Below are 21,317 nucleotides of genomic sequence, written 5' to 3' on the forward strand. Positions count from 1 at the left end.
AGTTTCTTGACTCTCAGTCAACTTGAGGCATATGCATAACTCACCAAAAACAAAAGAAAAAACATTATGTATATGTTTGAGTTAGTTTTGGGTACACACGCGGTCTATATTTTATACATTAGTCATCGATCATTATTACAAAAAATTAGCCAAATTCAAAACTATCAAATATTCATTTATAATGAAGAAAATGAACGAATACGATTGTACAAAGAAACACTAAATTTAATTCATCAATCACGTGATTTCGGATTTAGGTAATTTTTATTAGACGATATTTGAGGTGAGATATAAAAGATAGACAGTTAGATCGTTAAAATATATTACATAATGAGTCTCTAAAAAACATGTTTCAAAATGCAAATAAAAAGCGTGTGTCCCGAATCTTAACTTATATATATACACATAAAAAAAATTCTTTCGTTTTTAATGAATCAATTATGCATACGCGTTAAGTTGATTGACAGAATAAGGAATTGTGATTTCTTTTTACGCGTATGACTTCTTATTTAAGTTTGGTATGCAAATTGTGATTTGTATGTAGACAAGATTTCGGAATTTCCTCGCCAAAGTTGCGTTTTCCTAATTGTTTGGTGTCGGTCTTAAACTTTATCGTTGTGAAACAAGACAAAAACTATATCAATTCACAAATGACAACCATCACGGATGTTTCAACGGTGGACGAAGTAAAAAATTTATTTCACACGGTGGATTTTGAATTTTATTCTTTAGGTTCATGAATTATACAATAATAACTAAAAAGAGATTGAAATATCTTTGTAAATCTTCTTAACTTCAAAAAAAGATCGATTGCCATAACTTTATCACCAGCAGATCATTTTTCGAAAAGAAAAAAATCATAAATGACATCGATGTTCATGTTGCATGCATCAAAGTACATAAAATGTGTATTATGACACGCACAACATACCATCATACTAAATAGTACTAACACCAAATAAGAACTTTAATTAAAAATGTAGGTATTCGACGAGTCTTAATATAAATAGACGATACGGGTGTCACATTTTAAATTATATTTTTTAAGGTCTTTCGACTTTAATTACATGTGATAAAACATTTTGTGTTTAAAACCTGCAGAGAAATTTCTCATGTATTGTGAATGTTTTAAGAAGATTTTTAAAGTGAAAGTTGCGATAGATTTTTTTAAATTTAACAGTTTAACATTAATTTTTATGTTATTATTATAAACTATTATGTTAAAATATAAGACGATAAATAATCTGCATAAGATGACAGAAAATGCATAGAGAATATCTTTTATAGTTTTTCTTTGGCATATCTCCTATTTATATATTTAAAAGTCTTTAGTCTTAACAGAATGGGAGTGCGCCTTGGGAATCGCATAGTCCTGACTTTCATTTTCTGCTACCCGAAGTCCCAGGCAGGAGAGCAGTCCCCTACTCCCCCCTACTTAATACATGCTCAAAGAGAAGAGAGCATTTTTGTTCACTATTATTTAATATAATACTCATCAACTTATTTATTATAGTTATATGAGTTTGAATTTCTATATTCGTGTGGTAAATAAGTATAAATTTTAAAATTTAAACTTATTTAATGATAATAAATTAAATGGTGAGCATACATCGTAATAAATGATGTTGATAAAAAATGCACTTTAGAAAGAACGAAGGGGTCAGAACCTACCAGAATTCCAGAATCCCCTTCACGCTCCCGATGCACATTCTTCCCTGAATACCCTCCCATGACCCCACCTTTCTGTTACTAATACATGGGTATTTTAGTCATAGTACAGATTTTAGGTCATCATGCTTTTGGGGGCAGGAATTGATGACGGGACCCTGCCATACTGCTGCACCACGCTCTCTTCGATTCAATCGTTTTAAGTATTTCGGATCGCTGAATTCACTCGTCATCACTGATATGGCCTGATAAAGTCAAATGCCCTAGAAATCTTACTTTGACTAGGACAAGTTTAAACTATAACAAGAGGATTTTTTAGTCCGAGAATTAATGGTGAACAACCACAATAATATCATAACCTTACTAAAGTAGCATTCACGCACGCACGTGAGTATTTTTTAAATCACGACGTATTATTTATATGCATAAATTAATAAAATGAAAATTAAATATTTGAAGTAAATGAATAATTTTAAATTATACTAGAAGAAAAGTATTTTTCAAATATAATCAAAAATTAACACTCAATTTTAAAAATGTCACTTTTTATAAAATCTTTCAAATATATCCAAAATTCCACCTAAATGACACAAATACCCTCAAATTTAATAATCAAATAAATTAAAGGTTTTTTAGCCAAAATGGTTTGTGACATTGACATAACTCCTTAATCTGATCCTTAACAATTAATGATAATCAATAATAGTGTTCTTGAATTTGTCTATCGTGAATCATTTTAGTTTTTCTTTGAATTTATCCATCGTGATCACTTTAGTTTTTTCGTGAAAAATTTGTCAATTGCTCTGTTAGTGTGATGATGTGGCGCCACATGGGCCTTACAAATACAATCATATAACGACATGTTGATTAACTTTAAAAACCATTTTTATATTTAAAACTAAAAATGATATTAATAAGAAAAAACGCGTTGAAGACATGATTGAAATTATGTTGCTCCCCCTTGCGGTAGCCGTGACGGCGCTCAATGTTGGTGATGAGGGGGTCGAAGGGGATAGGGTTATGGTGGTGGAGTGTAGAAGCGAAGGTGAAGTTGGATTGGAGCTTAAGGCGACGGTAGCTAAAAAGCTTTTAATTTATTTAATTGTTAAATTTGAGGGTATTTGTGTTTATTTAAGTGAAATTTTGGATATATTTGAAAGTTTTTATAAAAAGTGACATTTTTGAAATTAAGGGTTAATTTTTTGCTATATTTGATAAATACTCGCTACAAGAAACCCCTCATAAATTAATTAAAGCAGCTGAATTCATATAATAAAATCGATTTCTATAGCATTTACATTAAGAATAGAGAAAATAATATTTAATAAATAATTGATTGAATTACATTATTGCTAGCCAATTGTGAGGCTAAGCCCACCCTTTCCCCCTTAGTGTAGATTGCCACATCCCAGCCCGGACCCCCACCACATCTTAGTCTCGACTCCACCATAGCACGATATTGTCCGCTTTGGGCCCCGACCACGCCCTTATGGTTTTGTTTTTGGGAACTCACACGAGAACTTCCCAATAGGTCACCCATCCTGGGGATGCTCTTGCGCGAGCTCGGTTAACTTCGAAGTTCCTACGGAACCCAAAGCTAGTGAACTCCCAAAAGGCCTCGTGCTAGGTAGAGATGAGAATATACATATAAGGCTTACAGGATCCACTCCTCTAGGCGATGTGGGATGTTACATAGATAATATCATTTGTTAAAAATAAAAATAAAAATCATTTGACAATTTATTTAATACCCCTCATAAACCAATTAAAGCAGCTGAATTCACATAATAAAATTGGTTTCTATATAATTTACATTAACAATAGAGAAAATAATATTTAATAAACAATTGATTAAATCAAATTGTTGCTAGCCCATTGTGAAGCTAAGCTCACCCCTCCCCCTTAGTGTAGATAACATCGTTTGTTAAAAAAAAAAAAAATTCATTTGACAACTAATTTAATCACCTTATTATTCGCTTGCAAAAGACCTTTTTTAGAACTGGCATTACACGTCTCTTAAGATGTTTTGAATGCGCTTAAAAATAGAGAAAATAATATTGAATGAACAACTGATTGAATTACGTTATTGATAGCTCATTGTGAGGCTAAGCCCACCCCTCCCTCTTAGTGTAGATAACATCGTTTATTATCAGCATATGAAAGATTTTTTTTTTTTATAATCGACATTACACGCCTCTTAAGATGTTTTGAATGGCTTGGTGACACCAAAATCACTATTCACAACATCTGATTGAATCATATTATTGCTAGCTTATTGTAAGGTACTAATTTTTAAAATAAAATAAAAAAACTTTACTAATTTATCACCAGCACTATGCGTCTCTTAAAATGTTTTAAACACAATATTCATGATTTTCCTTTTTTTTTATTATATTTTTTTTCCCCTTCACATGGGCACCATCAACTTTCACTTATCCTTTCATTTTTTTTTATTTTTTTCTCTCTTCCCACTTATATTTATATTATATCTTATGATGACCAAATTACCCTTGCATTATTTGATATATTATATTGGGCTACTTTTAGATTTTTTTGGTTGGGGGACAATTTTGTCCTAATTTTTTTGTCGAATGGGGTGATCCTAAAATTTTGTCGCCATGCGTGACCCCCAGTCGGGGCTCTCGCTTAATATATAACTAGCCTTCATGCTCGTGCAGAAGGTATTTTTTGAATCACGACGTGTTACGCATGATTTACATGTTTTAAATGTATTTATTAAAATAGATGGAAATAAATAATAAATACATTTAATAAAAACAGTCTTTTAACTAATCAAAGCAACTAAATCCATATTAATAAAAGCGGTATTTCAATTTCCATCTACATTTTATTGAATTTACATTAAGATTAGAAAAAAATATATTTAATAAACAATTGATTGTTTGCCCATTGTGAGACTAAGCCCACTCACTCCCATTAGTGTAGATAACATCGTTTGTTAAAAAAATGATCATTTGACAACTAACTGAATCACATTATTATGTGTGTGTGAGAGACTTTTTTTTATCACTGGCACTACGCACCTCTTAAGTGTTTAAAAATTGAGAAATGACATTTATTAAACAACCGCAAGCAAAAGGTATTTTTTGAATCACAGTGCGCTTCGCGCGACTTAGACATTTTAAATGTATTTATATGAGTGAATTGCTTCAATATTTTTTTATTTTGTTATTTTCTTTTTTTAACACTGGCGCTACACACCTGTTAAAATGTTTTGAACACAACATTCATGATTTTTCTTATTTTTTATTATATTTTTCTTCCCCATCACTTGGGCACCATCAATTTTGCCATTTGTTTATTCTTTTCTCTCTCCTCATTTATATTTTTATTATATTTTATGATGACCAAATTACCAACCAACTTACCGTTGTATGATTTGATATATTACTTCGGTACGTTTTGATTTTTTTTTGGCTGAGTGGCAGTTTGGTCCAATTCTTTTTGTCAAAAGGGCTAACACCAAAATTTTTGTCCCATGGATGACCCAAAGCCACTGTTCACCACTATTCATCTCACCATTGGCTATATATATAATAGATGAAATCGATTGTAAGCATTCTAAGATATTAATGTGCTCAGTTTTATATTAGATCTAAGTATTTTAAGAGCTCGTTTGGTGGCTAGATGGCATTTGACCTTAGGGATATAATTGAATTGTCAGGAACTTGTAAGACAAGACTTGTAACTCATATATACAGATAGGTTAGATAATCCACTTTATTGTGAATTCATAACCCATCATATCAAGTCTAGTCCATATCACATTTTTACACAGCAAATAACGGACTTGACTTGACTCAAGTCCATTTTAATTGGTCACAACGTATCCCAACCAGCCCACCAAATAAACCCTATGTCTTTTCTTAGAGTCTCTTTTCAAGTCTTCCTATATCTTCATCTACCTTTTAGCCCTGAGCCTTTGTCTCGTATTCACATCTTCTAACTTGAGCATCTATAGGTCTTCGTTCATATGTCCAAATGACTTTAACCGATTTTTTTTCATTTTATCTTCAACTTCGACTACTTACTTCACCCCGAATAGCCTCGTTTTTAATCCTGACCTTTCTTGTGTGCCCACACATTCAATGCACTATTCCACTTCATTCAAACAGAGTGTTAGGGACAGTGGCTACCAACTTGTACGTAACTGATTGCCTATTTTGATACATATATGGATCAATGGTTCGTAATTAACTACTCAGCTCAACATTTTATTGTATAAACATTCGGTTAGGCTACTTGATCATATAAATAGTCTGACCAACTATATATTGGCAAAAACAGAGTCAAATTTTTTTACTATCGTACAAGTGATATTTTACATTAATCTAATTAGGAGAGTGAGAATTTAAATCCCAAACGCAATAAATTAAACAAACACTACTCCACAACACCACATCTACCACGACTGGTTGGCCATGGACATATAAAGCCTGTTATAGAAAGTCAAATTTCACCGCGGATATTTTAAGTGCTATTACTCTAACTAAGAACATATTTATGGTAAATGGCCACTGCTTAATTACTGTGATGTAAGCCCCATGGAAAACTGTTCTCTCTCCTTTCTCCTTTCTCGCTCTCACACAGAGAGGAAAGCATGCACATTAATATTCATATGCTTAATACTAATACATGGGGTCTCTTTGTGTCTCTCCCTCTAGATTTTCACTATTGTTTTTCATGTCACAATACTCTTCTACTAAGAAGGTCAATCTATGGCTGTTGGTTTGAAATAAAAAAGGAGACTTGAATTCTAGCGATCAATTATTTTTTATAGGCACCATGTACTAACTTGGACCATGATTGCTTGCGCCTTTGTGGATTTAAATTTTTTTTTGTATATGATGTCCTTGAGTGATGAGTTTTGATTTCTAAGCTTGATATTTTTCCTTGTGTCTCATAGGTGGTTGGTCGTTATAATTCATGAGGATTTATAACTCATATCAACTACTACATTTATAGGCACTTGCAAATTTGAAGTGTGATTGGCTTGCTGGAGATGTGTGTCTTCTTAAAGAAACGATTGCAGAGAAGATGAATATCATTACAGAGAAGATGAATATCATTGGAGGATCACACTCAGCCCACACAATGATTCTGCCCTTACCGACCCTACCCGAGGATCTTTCTTTCTTACATGCATTTGGTCATTGTTTAGTTGGATTTGGGGGTTGGGACTTGACCACTAGTGAGATACGTATCTACTTATTTGACAACTTTCTTTTGTGTTTTAAACGTCCTTTTGTGCTAGATTAGATTCTGTACACAATGTGAGCTTATGAGAAGACATTTGATCTTAATTATGCTAATTTTCTTCTAAGTACTCCTCCTCCCATATCTAATGCGATACAACTGAAAGATACCTCTCACCTTCTAGTTTTTGATTGGACCAAACAAAAACTGCAAGATTAAAACATGTTTTTTCTCTTCTAATTTGAGCTAATTAAACCCTTTTCACCACGTGTCCCACTTTCATCCTTACCATATCATCATTAGCTTATTGTTTTTTTAAGCAAATTGCAATAATCTGCTCCTAATTAAGTTACAAGTGTCCCTCTCGTTATAAAGGTTGTCTTAAACAAATCATTAGGCCCATGAGTTTGTCAGTAAAATGATGAGTTTTATGCGAGTGAGCTCGTGTTAGTGAGGAAAACAGTGGTTGTGGTGGCCATCTCAGGACCATTGATCGGCTATCAATGTGGGAAACTGGGGCCATATAGATCAAGCTCATGATCCGGCTATTAGAATTAGATTCATGTTTGTATTGAGTTAACACGATTGAAACACTTGAGTTTACAGTCACCATAAGACCTTAACGCCCAATCATTCAGGAAAACGTCTACATGATTGATGCTAACTTCCTATGTACCGGCATTGCTTCTTTTGTTCTACTGCCTCCTGTTGAGATAAGGACTGTGTCTTACTCCAATACAGTTCACCATTTTCCTAAATCAACTATTGGCCTTATCTTAATACTATCGTCTCACTAACTAATTAATCAAATACGAATTATGCTAGCGATAATTACAGAGTTGTACATAGATAACTTTTGAGGTGAAAAAGGTTACTTACATCAATAGCCAATAATTGGCGTGAGTGTAATTGATTGACCACAACATTTTTCTTCTCTAATCGTGATAAACGAGACAAATTTGATCATCATTCTTCGAGGTGAGTTAGCTAAGATAAATCAAAACGTGATCAAAACTAACAAAACTTGTTAATTCCATAGTCTTTGACAAGGCAACTGGCACACGTTGAAAGTATACCCAGAGAGAGAGAGAGTAATATAGTAGGACAATATTTTGCTTGATCCCGTAAATAGTGATATCATCGATCTTTCTTCCACGGCGGAACGGACAAACCAAATGACCCCAAACGAGTCAATAAGTCAAACCACGGGATCAGGGCCCTTCCTGTGCATAAATGTGATCATCATATCGCGGCCCCCACACCCCAAGATTTCTGTTGCCGCCCATTCGCAAGCAGCCCCAGACGCATTTTTTCTTTGGCACAATATAGAAAAAATGTTGTTTTTATCGTCTATTTGTATTATATTTTTAATAAAAATGAGATCTATATATATTTGTGAACTTTATTTATGTTAGTGACATGATACATATGATGATACAAATAGATGATAAGTGTAATACTAGGTGGCGTTAGGCAACTTGTTAGCAACCGATAAATTACTAGGCATTTGAAATTAAAAAAATGGTGCTTAGACCTGCTTAGGCATCGCGCCTAGATTGTTTATGTGCCCGCCTAACCCGTCCAAACCCGCATAGGTCACGACTTTTACTTAAACAGAAATCGATAACTTTCATTTTGCACTTTATTTTTTTTCAATAAATTGTACAAGACTTTTGAATACTTAAATGAACACATATTATATGTTTATTCCTCATGTTTTCATTATGTTCTAATATTTTATAATATATATGTCATTTTATTTTGTAATTTATGTATCCTAACACTGTTACGAATGTTTTAAGTATAAACATACACTTATTTATACGAAATGTAATAAGTTCACTTAAATTCGCCTAATCCGCCTCGGCCCATCACCTAGCTGCTAGGCCCTAGTCTGCCACCCGACTAGCGCCTAACTCTTTTAGAACCTTGCTCTATAGTAAGAAAAACTCTAAGGAACTCCCTTAAAATTAGAACTTTTTCATGGACTCTCTAGCATCTCATGATTTTTGCACAATGTTTTATAATATAAGTACAAGAATTGACATCAAACGGTGAGGTTACAATGAGTCCATGCAGAGGAGAGATTTTTCAATGTGTCTAAAACACAAGTACTTTTGCCATATGTCATTATATAAGTGGAGAGACATATGAAAAAAAAACTTCCCTCAACTTGCATAATGACATATAGCATACCGTTTCTGTGTTTCTGATATATTGAAAAATCTCTCACGGAGAATCTCACTTTTGAGAGAGTTTCTTTAGCATTCTCATATATAAAACCCAAGGGGTTTGTCTACTAGAAAGCGAGCAATGAGTTATGAGTCTCAACTTGAGTTTGAATTTACACGAATGTATTTTAGGTTACACATTCTACTTTAGCGTACAATATAACTCATGGATCACAAATATGCGGCCATCTCGTACATTACAAGATTTGTGGATAGGACTAGGATTATCTCCCATCCTCTTTCCATCCCCTTTCATTCCCTCATCTCACATTCTCTTATTTTGTCTTTTTTTTACTATAAAAAATTAACATAAGATGTTGACGTGGTTTAACCGTGACCGTTCAATTAGAAGAGGAGGAAATTAAAAAAAAAAGGAAAGAGAATCTTACTCCATGTGGATAAGGGATTCGTGAATATATCGTGGGTGGGATACCTCTCATGTTCAATTATATTATAATATAGTTGTACACAGTGTTGTTGTCGTGGCTTGAGTAATGCAGCCAACGGCATAACCGGATCAGGCACCCTATCTTGATGTCAAGTGATGAATGAGGGATGTTAATGGCTCTACAGATCCTGCCTCTGGCCCTGCAGGCAATGCATTGCAATCATGCAGTCGCAAAAGCCAATGGCCACAACATATTACAGGTATATGTATATGATTCCCTAGTATATATAGACACTGATGAGCTGTGTACTAACTTCATAGTAAAGATACCGTACCTTAAATTCACAAAAGTTTTATAGTGCTCCGGTGTATGTCATACAGAAATAGAGTCAAAATTGATTCTTTTTTTGTTGGGTTAAAGAGTCTAAAGAATTCAACGGTCCAAATCCGGTTCATATCATGTTGTGGTGCATAGTAAAAAGTTCTGAATTCCTAGTAATTTTTCAAATTTTAGGTATGAAAGTGTATTTAAGTACAAATATTTATAAATACTAACCAAATTGTGTCATAAACCCTTGAAGTGGTGCTACACCACATAACGAACCAAGTGTATTGATTAGGTCAAAAGTATCACTCAATGGGTAATGATGATGGTAAATTATGAAAATTGTTTCAATTTTAATTCACGATGGATTCGTAAACAACTTGTATATAATCAGTGTCATTCATACTCTAAATCTAAATAGCGTAGTAAACAACTTCAATAAGAATTTGAATTCTTACTTTTTTTCAATCCAACTTGTCCTCAATTTGATTCGTTCCCATCACAAAGTATAGATGAAACGCCATTAAACTATTGTAGGCACAAAAACATCAAAATCTACCTATACGTATAGTTTACTAGTGATTATGTATAAAGATTAAATTATGAATTTTTTTCAATATTCAAAATGAACAATTAATGAATTGAGTTTGCAAACCCTTCATAAAGCCATAAAAGGCCTTGTTGCTATCTCCCTTACAGCAGCTACAGCACACATCTGACTCTCTCCAGTTTACTTTGGAAACCGTTCCATCTGCATTCAACCCAAGTTGCTCAGAGTCAGTGCTGATCAAATACTATGAATGCCCCTTTTATCAGAGAGGTTTCTCAGTATGATCGGCACACAAGGTGATACATCACATGTCATTATACAAATGATTAGATTTGTGTGTTAAAAAATTAATAACTTAAAAAATAAAATTTCTCACCACTTACATGAAAACATATCGTATATCATCCGTATTTCCGTCACAATAAAAATTTCTCCCATTTCTCAGCGTATCAATTTCACGCTCTCATTTTCTCATTTTGCATTGATCCTCTCCTTTTATTTGTCGCCTAATTATCTCGTTCGATTTATTTAATACAAGCGCTAGAGAGAAAAAAGAAATGCATCGAAGAACGAGTGCAAAAATCATTTCCTTTCCGTTAACGGGTCATGAGCCTGTGTCAATGTGGACTTACCATTAGGTCTTAAACTTATTTGGATTGGGCCAAATCCCAACCCAGATTCATGTATGATGACAAAAGTAACAAAAATTAACATCATAATTCCCAGCAAGCATGGATCTAATATTGCAAGAACAAAGTAGATACAAAGTGAATACAAGCACTATATTTTCAAAGAATCGAATTACGTAACAAAAGCATTGACGGTTGACGGTCCGGTTCGCAATGCTCATGAGCTGAGAAGACAAGGCAATCTGTTGTATGAAACCACTAAGATTGCCTCGAAAAAATTATACGTTCGTTTACAAGAATTGGAATAGCAACTCGTTCCATACGTCAGGTACACCAGGCAAGCACCAGTGTATGCAATCCGAGTAACTCGTGGGGTTAGACAATTGTTCAGGCTTCAGTGGCTCCCAGAATTTGCGGTAAATGGAAGGGTGACCATCTTTCCGATACTCCGATAATTGGGTAATGTTGATAACAGAAACCTTGGAACTCAACTTGCTGAGGACCGTCTCCACCATGCTCATGGTAGGCAGGTCAGAACCACTTCCCCAGTAGCCCTCCAAGTCGATGGGGGATTTCTCACTGTAACAATTACCTTCACTTTCTTGTTTCCATTCTCGACTCCTAAAAATTCAGGAAATTATGTATTAGATACATGCAGATCATATAAGAAATTTCCAAAAATGATGAAATTGTCCTCTGTACAACTAGAACTAGGTTAATACCACGATTTTGTATACACAGGTCATCAACTAATGTTGTCCGCAGTATGAGGATACAAATATAATTGAATTTCGAACAATTTCCAAAATCTGAAGGATAGGTTTCCCAAACATATTTAGAAAGAAGTTTTGATAGATAGGTGGCGTATATAGAGATCAAAACCAAAAATAATCACGAGAAAAAAAAAATTAGAAGTCATCTACTTGCATTGAGAAAACTTCTTAGAAAAAGTAAGCACAGTTGTTATTCAAATGTACAATTATTCGAGCGTTTGGTTCAAAGGGTGACTTTCTTTGTAAAATGCGTTTGGACTTAAGTAACTAGGAGTTATTCATACATGAATTGAATTTATTCAATTAAATTAACTCAGTTGATGAGGTTTGCATTATCAGAGCGCTTGGAGTGACATTGTTGTTTTAATTAATGAGGTTCTTTGGCTTTCTCCTTGTTATTTTCCAGTTCAAGTTAAACACATAAGGCTGGGTGGAAGTGACATTGTTGTTTTAATTAAACAAAGAAGGAAACGATCTTTTGTGGTCAAGTATCTTTGACAGGTCTAACTCGTGGAGAACCTCTAAATCTTTAAAGAATTAGATTTTTGCATAATATTGCATATAGCAAGAAGTCCAGAAGTGACTGTGTGTGCCTCGAAATGCCTAGTTGACTATCTCATTCAAGTACCAAGAAGCCTATATTTATTACAAAAATTGAAATTTTTATAGAAATAACAGCCAATGTGGTAAATAAAAGAATATGTAGAAGGGCAAGATGCTAACCAGAGATGTGTAGGAGACATTGTGACGAAGAAGACCTGCTTCTTGAGGGGATTGACCTTAGAAGCCCAGTCTGCCCAAGCCTCCATGGCCAACTCCATGGCTCCAAGGCCGTCTACTTCTTCACAAACACCGTTTGCTTCCGCGCTCCATCTGTATGAATTCGAAGTCAGATCAATTTAGATACCAATTCAAATTTCTATATAACCCAGTTCTTTCTAAACTGAAACCTGGATGGGATCGCAATTATACTCACATCAGCTTAACTGGGCCTTGTCTCCACCACAGGTAGGAATTGAATATCAATATATCAGCATTCTCCCATATTGATGCATGCTTAAGAACTGAATCTGGTCGGATTATCCGATCGGATGTTCGGTGATTCACTGGATCATCAGAATTAGATTCTACAAGAAGCGGAGCCCAGAGAAATTCCACAGTAGCATTATATTCCTGAAAATGACACAAATTCAATTTATGCACTCACCTACCGCAGGGAACCGCACCCAAATATCTTCCACTCTTGCCACTGATTCTACTGAAAATTTAAGTCAAAACTAAAATTGAATATTTCATGACGACAATTATTACCGACTTTCAATTATTTCCTAAGGATATTCCTTGATCTAAACTCCAAAATTTTCTCTTAGTCATAAGAGAACAGCCTAATGCATTGTACATAGTTGTACCAACCTCAAATAGTTTACTCCCAGATTGCAAACTCTGTTTACCTCTGCTTTGAAAATAGTAAGTTTAGCGTTCGGTGACATTGATCTCTTATCTGAAGGAATCAGAGAATGTAACAAACAGACCATTGATATCCATTGCCCTCGGTTTAATGAATCCCCTACAAACATTAGCCTTTTGCCTCTCAACTTCTCCCACATTTCAGTCACATTCCATCTATACAGAAAAGGAAACAATTTCAATAAAACCATACATTAAATTAAAAGGCAGCTCAACCTTTCCATCCTCAAACAACCAAAAATACCATACTTGTTCTACAAGTCAAAGTCCACAATTTTTCCAATGAGTTTATTAAGAGCAAAACAAATTCCAGTTCATGGATTCAAGTATATTGAACTAGAAGTTGCTTTAAACTGAATCGGAACTAAGTGCTTTTTCCAATTCTACTGTATAAAACAATTGAACAGACAATGCGGGATTATAATTTCCAATCCCAAACAACAAAACACCTCTTTACCTCTTCAAGTTGCAATTGTGGGGTTGCCATCTCCAGTATTGGTACCCCAAATCAGGCCTCCCATGCTTGTGACAGGCCAACTGGTCCGACATGTAAGGGCACTCCGACTCCTTGTACAGCGGATACGATGCATTATCAAACACCCATTTGCCGGAAAACACATCACACCTCTCCAAACTCTCTCTCCGGTGACCGTACTCCGGCGTCCGGTCAGTCCACAGAATTTTCTGACCACTGTACTCTCTGGTGGAGTTGCATGTACTGAATCTATCCAAAACCTCTGAAATTTCACAAAACCAACTTAAACCCACTTCGCCAAATCAAAAAAGAACCGCTAAATTTAAAAACCCAGTAAAGAAATCGATCAAGAATTCAGATAAAGATTCAAGAAATGCAGAAAAAACAAACCCAGAAAGCTTTTTTGGCAGAACCAAACACTGCCTTACCTGGAGCATGGTTTTGCTGGGTGAAAAGATTTGGCTTTACAAAAGTGACTGAATCTTGACGGTGATAAACGCGATCAGGGCTCTCTTGAATTTGCAGAATTCTGCGTTGGCTGTGGAGATTCGAGAAAACTATGAACAGAAAGAAGAAGAACACCAGCGCAGGAACATGGGTTTTCTTCTTGTTCCACTTCCACCTCTGCGACTGCTGCATCGTGAAAAAGATTAAGACTTTTTGCTTGGTTCGGGAAATTAATTGACCGAAGAATTGAAAGGGAAAGAAAAATCAAAAGGGGATTCGAATTTGTTCAATCATTATCGCATGAAAAGGGACAGAGACTGTATGAAATGATGGAGTCGTTGCCGAAGAGTGAGAAGACGAAGAAGAAAACTAATGAATAATCGTGCGGGTAAATAGAAAATTAATTGTTTTATTATTAATAAGGAGCTAATAATTTATTAGTTGGACTGTTTTGGTAAAATTATCCGCTGGATTTGTCGTCTGTGGAATTAGGATTTTTAAAGTTGAACAAGTTTGCTCTTTACTTTATAGATTTGTTGGAATTTCACAGTACATGATGTCACTTAAACCAGAATCTTTTTTTTAATGAATACTTTAATCAGCTTCTATATGAGTGTGGTTTGTCTTTTGAGAGAGAAAGTTAGACCAATGCTCTTGAATTTTGACGCAATTGGAATTTCCTACAATAAAATTCTGTGAGTATTAGCCTGCGAAAAGGATTAGAAGGTTATAAGCATTTTTAAAGGGGGCAAAAAATGGACGGAAATTCTAATGGAGTTAACTAAAAGGACAATTGGTCCACATGATTATAGGTTTCAGACACATATTCATGAATTTTTAGTTTAGGAATCAAAATTTCAATTGAGTTAAAGTTAAGAGACCATTGCTCAAATTATTATTTTTGGTTTCCTAGTCAGGAAACTATACATATTACAGGGGCCGTTTGATAACTATTTCGTTTTCAATTTTTGATTTTTCGAAAAATGAAAACTGAAAACTGAAAACCAACCATTGAAAACTCAAGAAATTAATTTTTAGTTTTCATTTTTTTTGAAAATTAAAAGTAATTACCAAACAAGATTTCAGTTAAAAAAAAAATAGAAAATAAAATAATTATCAAATAACCCTTAAAATAATAGGTCCTTTATTCCCTATGGATTTTAGTGTGCAACCCGGGGGTAGACATTCTCTCAATTTCATATTGGATGATTTATAAGATACAAAGAGCGAAATGTACCGAGAAGTCTTCGAAGCCAAATTTCTCAATTCATACTTTTACCTTTTTTTTCTTTTGAGAAATTATAAAGTACATTCAGTAAGCAAGGTACGTGACAAAATAAGGGGCAAAGTTGAGTGAAACCCTTTGGCTTTGTTAGGCTTTGGACATTGAAATCATTGTTCAGAAACCCATAAATGCCTTTATCTTCCTTTGCTAAGTACACCAACATTGTTCATTGTCATGCAATTTAAACCCACATCATTGTCTCCTTTAAAACCCACGTCAATGAAATTAACCTAAACGATTTACAAGGGGGTTTTGTTGTACAGTCTTGTCACGTGATGAAATACATAGCTAAAAAAAAAAAAAAAAAAAAAACTTTATGACACCCAATAAAAACTCGTCCTATACATTCTTTATGGCGGCAATGGGTTTGATGTGTTCAACACAATAACTATTGCATTCAATCCTAATTCACAATTCGTGGTTTTTACTAATTCATTTAAAAAAAAGGTACAAGTTTTGATCTGTTTGGAACCTTATTATTTCCAAACAGAACTTATCATTGTTGGAAAATGTAAGCATAGAGAATCTCATTCCACACGTCAGGCAGTCCAGGGAGGCACCAGTGTATGCAATCTGCAAAAGTGCTAGGGTTTGATGTTTGTTCTTCAGTCAGAGGCTCCCATTGCTTCCTGTAAATTGATGGATGCCCTTCTTTCCTGTATTCTGAGAGTTGTGTTATGTTGAGCATTTGAACATCCAAACCTCTTACTTTCAGTCCATCAAGGGCATTCTCAACTAAACGCAGCATTTTGGGATCTGATCCATTTCCCCAATATCCCTCCTCAGTGATTGGCTTTGTTTCATTGTAGCAATTCTCACCACTTTCCCTACCCCATTCTTCAGCACTGCATATATATTTATTTTTTGTTAGGGTTAGGAGTAAAGGTTCTAATTTGGGACGTCTTTTGACATTAAGTGGAAAGAGAAGTACCATTAGACTAACAAATACGACGTAATCATAAATTTATTTAGGCATACAAATAGAGAATATGCACAAATAGAACTGAATACAATGTTTCAATAATAAAAAAGTAGATCTAGAGGGGCACTAAAGAAACACTAAACCGTAGCTTATGTAAAGCTTATTGTTTGCTTAGTCTCGTATAGTTCTATTTTTTTAATTAAAATTTGGAAAATAGGATATAAATTTTTTAACTAAAGAGACACATTTTACACTAAAATGTGTTATATATTTTTCTATATTTTTCATTAAAGCTTTGTAAAAACTACAAAATTCTATATATGTTTTTTTCTTTACAAGTTGTTTCATGTTTTATTTGTATGTATTACCTTAAGAAACAAATAGGGAAAAAAGGCTAAATGAGTCTCATTTTTAGACCACTAATCTCAAATGAGATGACGTTGATGCTGTGTATTATAAATATTTTCAAAATCAATATGGTCCAAAAACGTGAAACTGATAATAATATTCAATGGAAAAACCTTATTGATACCTTTGGTGAGTGGGTGACATGCCAACAAAAAACAATTTGGTCTTGGTTCGATTGACATGGATCTCCAACCAATCCGACCACGTATGTAGAGCCATCTCATAAACCCTAAACATCTCAACATCTTTGTATATCGCGTCTGAGCTCTCAAAAGATCCCCACCTTCAATCATTACCAAAAACAAAACTCACAATAATTAAATTAAAATATAATTGCAAAGTCAAATAAGTAGTTCTATCTAACGTCTACCTAATATTTGTATCCAAAAAAATTAACTTCTACCTAATATTGTATTAATATTACTCAATAATTTTTCAGTAACTCTGGGGTATTTCACATTTTGAGAGTCAAAAATAAAATAATCGATATCTAATGATTAAAATGTTGAAATATAAAATACTTTGAAGCACCAAAAGATTTTGGTATTTAGAAACTTTACTTACAAGACATTCATTTGGTCCCTTCTCCACCAAAGATATGAATTGAAAACAAGAAAGTCGGCGTCCGTCCAGTGCCTTGCATGTTTTTCAATTGCCTGCACTCTTACAGTCCGATCTGGCAATCGGTGGTTCACTGGGTCATCGGAGTTTGACTCCACCAGCAATGGGGCCCAGTAGAACTCAACTGTGGCATTGTATTCCTTAATTTAATCACATTGATTAAAACAAAGATTAGTTAGTTTGATCAGAATTATAATATTGGATTCTGACAGCTATGAAACAAAGAAAACATGACAAGCTAAGGATTCTGACAGCAGAAGGTTCTGCTTCTTTGTTAATCTATTTCTAAGTTGGTGAAATACATGCAATGGAAATGTTATCTTATTTGGGTTTTGGCTAAGTAGTGTGTATTCTTCTGAACTAGTATGTTGTGTTTTCAGATGAATCGTGTTTAAATAGGTTGATCTTGATTAACAGTTCAATAACATATTATTTCAAGGTTTTCGTGTGGTTGATTTTTTACCGTTGATGGTATACAAGCTATACATGATCAATGATCATATGTGATCAACACATATGCATAGGCGACTAACATTAGCTACTATTATCAATGTAACATATATCATGTCAAGAATTTCGCGTGGACAATTTCTGACAGTTGATTGGATCCAAGCTACGCATGTCAATGATTAGAAATCGTCAATGTTTAGTTGTAGCTACTATTGTTAGTGTAATGTATCATACAAAGGTTTTCCGTGTGGGAGTTTTTGGTTGTTGATCGGACGCTACACGTGATCAATAATACAAAAAGTCAACGCACGTATGTGGGCGACTGACGTTAACTTCTATTGTTTGAGCTTAAGTTTGCCAATTACACATAAGCCAAGCTAAAGGAAAAACCAAACAAAGCCCAAATAAAGAAACACCAAGCCAAGCCCAAATAAATGGGTTATAATTAGAGAAGAGAAAAGAAAAGAAAACTCACAGTGGCCTTGAAGATGTGCAAGGAGCCATTGAATTTTGTCTGCACCGATTTGAGCTTTGGACTGATGGCTGAGTCAACCAGGCATACCATAGAAACCCATTGACCTCTATTCAACGAGTCCCCAACAAACACAAGCCTCTTATTCCTCAGCCTCTCAAGCAACGCTGTCGCGTTGAACCTAGCTTATGTAATTTTACATGAACACAATCCCACAAAACTCAAAAAACAGCCATTTAAAATTACAATCTCATTATCCAGCTGCCCAAGAAAACGAAAAAATTATACACACGTAAAAATCCATATTTTAAATTAAAGAAAAATTTAGGGAGATCGAAACTTCCCTGCACTTGGAATCCCTATTGTAAGTTAATCATGCATTATCATGTGTTTTTATTGGGTTATAAGAATGTTGTCTCTGGGGCATCCCAGGTGCAGCGAAGTTCTTATCAGAATAATAAGAAGAGAGGGAGAGAGAGAGAGAGAGAGAGAGAGAGAGAGAGACCTAGGGAGGTCGCATTGGTGAGGCTGCCACCTCCAGTTCTGATAGTTCAAGTCTTTTCTCCCAAACTTCTCACAAGCCAATTGGTCTGACATATAAGTGCACTGTTTCTCCTTGTACAGAGGATAAGACTGGTTGTCGAAAACCCATTTCCCTGAAAACAAATTGCATCTGCTGCTGCTTGGCAATTTAGGGTTTTCCCCTAGCTGCGGCTGCTGCTGAAGTTTCCAGTGTGGTTGTTATATGACAATAATCTTGATACAACAGTTGCAGTCCACCATCTAGGGTTAGATAAACAGCCGCAACTAGTACAGTAGTCACAAGGATTGCAATGAGGGAATGCAAGCTGCTTCGGATATTCCATGTTTTTGTGGGAACAAGCACAATTTTCTGCTTTTTGGCCATTTGATTCATTGCAAAAATATTCTAGCTAGCTATTTGGTGCATGTGGGAGGAGTCTCTGGTTTCTCCCTTTTCAAGCTTCGTGATGAGAGTGGTGGGTGAGAAACAATTTTTATTATTTAATTTTTTTTTCTTGTTCAGCATTAGGAGTTTGTGAAAATTGCACTTTCCTGGTGGTTTGCTGAAAGCAATACATTTTGAGTTGGGTTGTCCTGGTCTGGTATGACAATTGACCCAAATAGTAATCTTCTATTTTCAGCAATGGACCAATTTGATAATATTGCTTGGATTGTATTTGCAGCAATGTGTCAAGGCTAAGCAAATATAACAAGATATATTTATATATTCTTACAATTTTCTGGTGAGATGTTGATGTATGTAAACGAAACTGGACGATAATGTTCTTTTTTTTTAGCTTAGTCTTAATAGTATTACAAGTACAACCATGAATTAGGGTTGAACATGGACGTTCCACCTTAATATATCTTGGGAGTCAAATAATGGTCGTTAGTGGATGATTAACTGAACATAAAACTTCAGCAATGTTTTATGAAGTTAATTAGCAGTTTGTTAATTGCTTTCTCGACAATTATATTTAGATTACTTAGACGGCAACTAATTCCGTTTGATGACTCGGCTTGGACTGGATTATTTCGATTAAATTAGACTAATGTTCTGACAAATATTTGGTGAACATATAGATCATTGGACCAGACTTATTAGATTTTCATAACTGTTCATATAATTGTTTTTTTTGTTTTTTTCGAGTTAGAGGGGTAGGACTTTCTATGACCGGTTTAAACTCAAGTCCAGAGTTGATGGACAGTCCAACCACCAGGGAAGTAAAATGAAAGATTCTACTAAAATGACAGTGATTACAACTCTTCATGATCAAGTAATGGTAAATTTGGTTGGAGCATATTATTAACAACTGTAATCCACAGATTTATGGAATGTGAAAAACAAATAAAAGCTTGGAGAAGAAGCTTAGAGAGTAAGAAAAGGGCTAAAAGATCTTCTCATATAACTGCATTTCCACTTTTTACAAACTACACCGACTATGAAAGAGAGAAATGCTTTATATAATTGCAATACAAATGTAAACCGACATAAGCAATTGTTGACGTGGCAATTGCTTATGTGTGTCCAATACCCCCCTTCAATCTTAACTGGGATATCCCAGATTAAGATTGTTATAGTGTGAACAAAATCTGGTCTATGAAGACCCTTAGTTAAGATATCTACAACTTGATCCTTGGTTGGAACATATTGAACTAGCAAATCTCCTTTCTGTACTCGTTCTCGAACAAAATGAAAATCTATTTCCAAATGCTTAATTCTGGAATGTTGAACAGGATTTAGACTAAGAGCAAGAGCAAATTGATTATCACATAGAAGCAATGGAGGATTGGGAAGCACAATGCAAAGATCTCTCAATATCAACCTTATCCAAGCTATATCGGCTGCAGCATGAGCTAAAGACTTGTATTTAGCTTCAGCAGAACTCCTAGATACTGAACTTTGTTTCTTAGATTGCCAAGAAATTGGATTATCACCTATATAAATGACATACCTTGTTATGGACCTCCTAGTATTAACATCAGCAGCCCAGTCTAAGTCACTATAGCCATTGAGATGTATACCAAAACCAGAGGTAAAGTTCAAACCATATTTGATTGTTCCTTGCAAAAACCCACTACTACAAAAGTGGCTTATTGTGTCGGTGATTGGTGACGGTTTTATATAATATATTAGCGGATAAGACATTTTTGACACCCTCTTTACATGGTGTCGGAATTAATGTCGGGTATAACCGACATAAAGTGTCTATGTCGCTTATAACCGACATAGCTTTTAATCTTTTTAAATGGTGGTATCGTATAAAAAGAAAACCCTGTCGCTTTCAATAGATATAAAGTTAATGTCGGTTTAAAAAAGAATTGTGTCACTTCTACCCGACACTAATAATTATTTTTAAATATTTTAAAACCTGGTGTCGGTTGTAGCAGACACTAATAATTGATTTCAAAATATTTTAAAACCTGATGTTGTTTTGTTATCTACCACGAGCATAATGTGTGATAA

The 21,317-nt window shown here is 34.6% G+C and overlaps 2 protein-coding genes across 2 annotated transcripts; both read right to left on the reverse strand.

Annotated features, from left to right (window-relative positions):
• Window positions 1-11,098: 11,098 nt before the first annotated feature.
• LOC125476633 (protein trichome birefringence-like 35) lies at window positions 11,099-14,561 on the reverse strand. The gene is made up of 6 exons (XM_048582932.1): window positions 14,152-14,561; window positions 13,706-13,985; window positions 13,233-13,404; window positions 12,758-12,954; window positions 12,505-12,654; window positions 11,099-11,629 (listed from the first exon to the last, which is right to left on the reverse strand). The coding sequence occupies exons 1-6, from the start codon at window positions 14,360-14,362 to the stop codon at window positions 11,299-11,301; spliced, it is 1,341 nt and encodes a 446-aa protein (XP_048438889.1). The 5' UTR covers window positions 14,363-14,561; the 3' UTR covers window positions 11,099-11,298.
• A 1,207-nt stretch (window positions 14,562-15,768) lies between these two features.
• LOC125476651 (protein trichome birefringence-like 34) lies at window positions 15,769-19,632 on the reverse strand. The gene is given in 6 exon segments (XM_048582971.1): window positions 15,769-16,300; window positions 16,910-17,068; window positions 17,350-17,546; window positions 18,332-18,509; window positions 18,834-19,033; window positions 19,035-19,632. Coding segments are annotated over 6 exon segments (1,293 nt in total). The 5' UTR covers window positions 19,245-19,632; the 3' UTR covers window positions 15,769-15,951.
• Between the last annotated feature and the right edge of the window lie 1,685 nt (window positions 19,633-21,317).

The sequence above is a fragment of a genome, unplaced genomic scaffold (genome assembly GCF_019419815.1).
Source record: "Pyrus x bretschneideri cultivar Hongxiangsu unplaced genomic scaffold, Pyrus_bretschneideri_v1 Contig2, whole genome shotgun sequence".
Taxonomy (NCBI): Eukaryota; Viridiplantae; Streptophyta; class Magnoliopsida; order Rosales; family Rosaceae; genus Pyrus; species Pyrus x bretschneideri.

Excerpts from the sequence above, each read along its gene's own strand:
- LOC125476633 (XM_048582932.1), bottom strand. The coding sequence starts at position 14,362 with ATGCAGCAGTCGCAGAGGTGGAAGTGGAACAAGAAGAAAACCCATGTT. Across the intron at positions 13,405-13,705 it reads CACAATTGCAACTTGAAGAG|ATGGAATGTGACTGAAATGT; the intron begins GTAAAGAGGTGT and ends TTTTCTGTATAG. Across the intron at positions 12,955-13,232 it reads TTACTATTTTCAAAGCAGAG|GAATATAATGCTACTGTGGA; the intron begins GTAAACAGAGTT and ends TGTCATTTTCAG.